Source organism: Cydia amplana, chromosome 15 (genome assembly GCF_948474715.1).
Source record: "Cydia amplana chromosome 15, ilCydAmpl1.1, whole genome shotgun sequence".
Classification (NCBI taxonomy): domain Eukaryota; kingdom Metazoa; phylum Arthropoda; class Insecta; order Lepidoptera; family Tortricidae; genus Cydia; species Cydia amplana.
Genome location: NC_086083.1, coordinates 8,035,975 through 8,041,811, shown reverse-complemented (window position 1 = coordinate 8,041,811; position 5,837 = coordinate 8,035,975). Strand labels below are relative to the sequence as shown.

The following is a 5,837-nucleotide window of genomic DNA, read 5'->3' as shown; positions in this document are numbered from 1 at the left end:
AGACCGAGCTTTGCTCAGAAAACATATTAAAACTCAAAAATGCCCGTTTACTCAGATTACATTTTGTTTCTCCGAAAACCAGTGCCTTTAATACACAGTCGTCTATAATTGACACATTTTGAAATCGCGAGTCGCGGAATTTTTTCGTGGAGGTCCACAAATGGCTAAGAGAGGTAAATATTATGTAGGTACTTATGGAATATAATTTTTATAATATAATTTTAGTCATAATAAAACAATTTAATTTAAGTTTCGATACTTAAATAAGCCCAAACTCAAGAGCAGTATCAATAATACCAATGATTTTTTCTCTCAGTTTAACAATAGTCGATACATCCAGTGATTTGGCGTCCATCTGAGCCGTTGTGTCTCCCGCCATCTTCTCCTTATCGCCAGTCATTTCTTTAAGATCCACTACATCTTTAGATTCCCTTACTAATATAGATGACAGCATCAAACCTAGATTAACCATCATTTTGCCATATCTTCTAAGGTCTGCGTCAAGTTGGTCTTTGGGAAATACGCGGCTGGCTTTAAGACCATGTAGGTTAAGGAAGTAGTCGAGGTTTTCATGGTAATAGTCGATCCATTCTTGGTAGTGCTTCAGTTTGGTGGCGTGGTCTGTGCAGTTGAAGATAAGATACAGAAGGTCGGAAGCAGGGTTGCTTTCTCTTGCCAGCTGGTAATCGATCATCACGTCATCAACAGGCTTGCCGTCCTGGAAGATTTGGGAATAAAAGATTTGTTAAGTGATATAACATCTTATTCAAATTCTTACACGCCTCCTGAATCGTCTCTAACTCTACGAGAATAATATGAATTATGAACTAATTCAAGAAATGCTTGATGCAAGCTTGAACTAATGCAAGAGTAACACACTGTGTACGTAGTATAAGTTATATATTTTTATAGCTTAATTTCCTCATGAAGATTTAAACATATTATGGATTAATTCCTCGAATTGTGAACAAGTGGAAAAAATGCTCAAGCGAGATTAATTATAGTTTCTCTTATCAACAATGCAAACAAGAATCAAAAACTTACTTCAAGCCGGAACAGGATATTGTTATTCCAACAATCACCTTGCTGGATCACAGAATATTTTGAACCCTTTTCATAACTTTCAATTTTCTTGGAAATTGGAGCTATTTGTGTCAACGACCCTCTTACAACGTTCTTGTACTTGTCACTCACATCATACATCATTTTGAGAAGCTGATTCTCGAGCGATTCAAAAAACTGCTGTGATTCAGGTTCAGCAGACATAATGGCCCACATATTTAACAGTTTGTTTGAGTAATTTTCATATATTTCTGGTTCAGAATTTTTGAATGCATAAGAAAGTGAATGGTATTTGGCCAAATCCTTAACGACTAAACGAACACTCTCATTGGTTAAGGGTTTCATTCTGTCAAGCATCTCAAAACCTGCCTCTTTTAAATCTTCAAGCAGAATGAATTCGTACGGTTCTTCAGTCACGACTCCGTAGCAAGCTGGAAATCTTACTTTTTCATCGTCAGCGGCACCGACCGAGTTTTGTATATCATTCAGCTTAGGCAAAACTAGAGTGTACATAACGATTTCGTTATTGAATAGAATCTTTGTTTTCATCATTAGTCTTAATTGTACGGCTACAGGTGCAACTTTTCCGATCATCTTAAATGAAGTTCCATCTTCCGCTTCGTAAATGAATCTCTTCACGTGTGCAATGTAATTATCGCCTTTTTGACCCACTGGCTCTACAACAATTTTTCCACTTGTGAATCCTTGCTTGTGAAGAGCACTTTCAACTAGTTTTATTTGAGGGTCAGCGAGGATTTCAAAATCGCCTTCAAATGTGAATTGCGCCATTTTCCTCTACTCTTTGAGCACGTCTAAAATTAAAGTTACTTCACAACGCCTTTTATGCTTAATGATAAATATCAATGATAATTTGTTTTTGTAGGTAATTAAGATAAATATATAAGTAACAATATCGTTGGGGGTTATCTCTCTGACAAATAAATGTATGCTATCAAGTTTTCATAATTTATTAGGCATGTCACACTCACTAGTATCTCGGTAAGTACGATTACTTCACGATATTCGAGAAAGAATAGCGATCTATTAAAACAAAAAATATGCATGCAACCAATACTATTAAATTAGAACCACATAAAGAACGATTATAAACATTATAGATTAGGTATTTGTAATATGGGACTTGTTGCCTGATTTAAATTTCTAAATAAATAATAGGTACACTAACTAAACTAATATTAGAAATCAAATAAGTATTTAGTACCCTGAAAAGAAAAGAAAGGATCCACTTTCAAAACTACGCCTTGAGAGATTAGTTGAAGATGTCAATATTTGTTTACTGAACAACACATTTTTTAGTACATATCTATTTTTTAATTAAAAAGAAGTTTTAGTTATTTTGATTGACTATTGACTTTCATCGGTGTAGGATTCTGAAACAAATAAAATAGGCATTAGCTGATGATTGCTTTCTATTCCTAATATATTAGAACAACAAAGCGCACCTAATCATAAATTCATGACCCAAACCCAAAGGACTCATAATGTATGTCAAATAAACATACATAAATCAATACCTGCTTTAAGTTTTATTTTTTGTACACGATCTTTTGATATGAGTGAAACTATAAATCACCATTTTGCGTGCATTAAAGGGATTTATATTAATCCCAAAACTTGAAAGTTGAATACATGGTTGGTGGAAAGTTGAAAACTTGAAAATATTGCAAATGTAACTTATGTAAAAGACAAGTTGTCAGCATAATAGGTACCTAAATGTTAATCAGTGTCGTATCAAATTCGAATTCCATACCTAATATTGATTATATATCTTATCATTATGGAAATCTTCGATTGCATTTACATTGATATTAAAACAAATTGCAATGATTACCGTGTGTTCTCGGTCTTATTCTAGGTCTGTGCCTTTTTATAGTATCTGGAAATAAAATCAAATAATTAAATTACATTTAGCATATCGTCAGGTGACAAGCAAAACTCACTAAGTACAGTACAACCACAAGTTCATAGCCACAGTGAATCATATTAGTACGAAAAGAAGGTTGATTTTTGTTTAAATATTTTTTAGTAATTAGTGAGTTTGCTTGTCGCCTGACGATATTATGCTTCTGTTTAAGAGTAGGTATAGGATATTTTGAAGTGAAAACTTCTTTAGCGGCGCTGGGCACTTTTTGAGGTGGGGAAAAAATGATAAACTCGAGACAGCGTAAGGCGATCACGTGACCGTAAGCCCCGTAAGGTGGCCACTCATAATTTAAATGGCATTTAAATCAATAATGAAAAACTCAATGTTATTTGACATTTATGTTGCGGACTCCTTTTCAAGACTCTTGTTCAAATAATTTGACGTTGTCATGGCAGTATGTAAATAAACATGTCAATGAAAAAGTGTGATCTTATTTGAGAATGATAATAATATATAATAAATAAATAGAATACCTCCGCTAAACGTATGTATCGTGTTACCGGGCATCGGTAACATATAGTGAGGTGAGTTTTCACTTCTATCGGCACTCCCGGAGTGCAACCGATGTTGCTTGTTTTATCTGGATACCTACTGGCAACTTCAGAGGTGTCAAAAGTGCATTGCCGATCCTTTATAGCCTATGCCCCTCTGCACCTCCTTAGGCTATTCTTTATTCAAACAAACACACAAGTTCAGCAACCACGACATATGACTATGTATGTACATACGTATGGCTATGTATGTATGTATGCCTTCAGACAATTCTGTTTACCTAGCGTGATTGAGGAAACCATGGAAACTTAGTTCTCATATAATATTTGTATAAGTCGGCGGCCGATCGGAAGATCAGGCATATCGTGAAATTCCTAGGCATAGGGTAAAGGCACCAGTAGTCAGCCTTATAACGACTTTTTTTAAGTTTGAACGTTCGGCATTTCTACAGGATTAGTCGGATAATTAAACAAATGACCTGGTTAGATCAATTGTTTATCATAGTTTTAAAACAAAATATTTAAAAAAATAACAATTCTCTTTATAATATCTCTAATTAAGTTTAAACAAAAATTGGCACTTTTCTCCAGTAGTCAGCCTCCAAAATCCAGTAAGCAGCCTCTGTGTACCCAGTACTCAGCCTATATAAACTATTCATAATAATTAGATCAAAATCACTAATATTTATATCAAAATCAACGATATTATAATATTTATTTTTTCTTTAAATTTTTTGTTATCGTTATTGTAGTTAGTTGTAGTTTTTAAATTTAGTTTATAAGTTTTTGCATATATCAAAATCAAAGATGTTATACAAATATCTATTTTTTATTACTAATTAATTATTGTTATTGTAATTAGTTATAGTTTTTAATTTTTTTTGCATAGGTATACATATGTATTACTTACTTACTTGCTTACTTATTTAATAAAAAAAAAATCTTATAGGTACATACAATTCTTATGACACGAAATTTGTTGGATGTACTTAATTAACTAACACTATTCTTGCAAACTAAGAATCGCAATATTTATTTTCTAATAATTAATCCGTCAAAAATTAATGAGGTAAATCAGGTAATATATAATTATGTTCCTAGTAGGTATTCGGTAAAAAATAATTAATTGAGTCTATGCAGATCTAATTATCATTAATAAACAAAGTCATATACCGACCAGCAAAATGATAGTTATGTATAGTTAACGTCAAAAATATGTATACACTTTTGAACCTTATTTCAATGAGATAGGGTTTAAAAATGTGGACATATTTTAGGCGGAGACGTACCAAGCAAGGTCAATGGCTGAGTACTGGATCCGCGAAACCCAGTGCTCAGCCGCATTAAAACGTTATTTCAAATGAGGCTGACTACTGGGTTTTACTTTAAATTGACCAGGGCATGCCTAACTAAATTTGAAAATGTAAATTTAACGGTCCTAACGGTCGCATTGGCTAGAAAATAATAAAATAAACGAATAACCCAAAGGTCAGCCGTGGGGGGCTGGGCACTGGATTCTTTGGAAAAAAGTGTTATCCAGTGGCCAGCCCCCTCAATTTATAAGTGAAATATTGATATTTTCATTCAAATATAATGCAATTTAATAGATAAACTAATAAATAAACCAATCATTTACAAAAACAATAACTTTTAACATTAAAACATAGTTTTTCTTGCCTGTTAAGAGAACACCACGTGCAGTAAAAAATATGGCGGACATGACACTATTGCACTCGTCGACAAACAGCACCTGTATGAACGAGTATATTTCTTCCCCCCGTTCCCTCACCGCACCTGTCGTGTGACGTATTAACCAATAAGGAATCAAAGCTCCTATTTGAGTACTCGCGATTTGTTTAAACGAATATACCAGATATTTATGACCAATAGACGACTCAAAAGGCTGACCACTAGTACCTGGCTGGCCACTGGTGCCGTTACCCTATCATGAAACGTGAAAATCTTTGACCCGTTCCCTGAGTTCTGGGCAGTTTACCCTTCGGGCATCTAAAGCAACCTAACGAACCTATCCTACCTATATATTGGTTTAATGTCACTATCGTCAAAACATTACACAGGAACATTACGATCTGCCTGATCTTACGATCGGCCGCCGACATATATACCACGAGGCCTGCAGTCCATTCTGGTGCAGGACATCGTGCCGTCGGCTGCGCACACGCAGTGGTTACAGTCGACCCTGAACACTGTGAACGGCTTGCATTTCGGCGCGTTTGCTGCAAAAATGAAGATAAGATAAGATAGGACAAGATAAGATAAGACAATATTTTATTCTCAAGATTTAGAAATCTTCGTAAGAGTGTTTTATTATGTTTGAC

The 5,837-nt window shown here is 34.4% G+C and overlaps 1 protein-coding gene across 1 annotated transcript; it reads right to left on the bottom strand.

Moving 5' to 3' along the window:
• Positions 1 to 259: 259 nt before the first annotated feature.
• LOC134654728 (uncharacterized) lies at positions 260 to 1,904 on the bottom strand. The gene is made up of 2 exons (XM_063510201.1): positions 1,045 to 1,904; positions 260 to 718 (listed from the first exon to the last, which is right to left on the bottom strand). Exons 1-2 carry the CDS (start codon positions 1,849 to 1,851, stop codon positions 260 to 262), a joined length of 1,266 nt encoding a protein of 421 aa, XP_063366271.1. The 5' UTR covers positions 1,852 to 1,904.
• Between the last annotated feature and the right edge of the window lie 3,933 nt (positions 1,905 to 5,837).

Excerpts from the sequence above, each read along its gene's own strand:
- LOC134654728 (XM_063510201.1), bottom strand. The coding sequence starts at position 1,851 with ATGGCGCAATTCACATTTGAAGGCGATTTTGAAATCCTCGCTGACCCT. Across the intron at positions 719-1,044 it reads ATATCCTGTTCCGGCTTGAA|GACGGCAAGCCTGTTGATGA; the intron begins GTAAGTTTTTGA and ends CAAATCTTCCAG.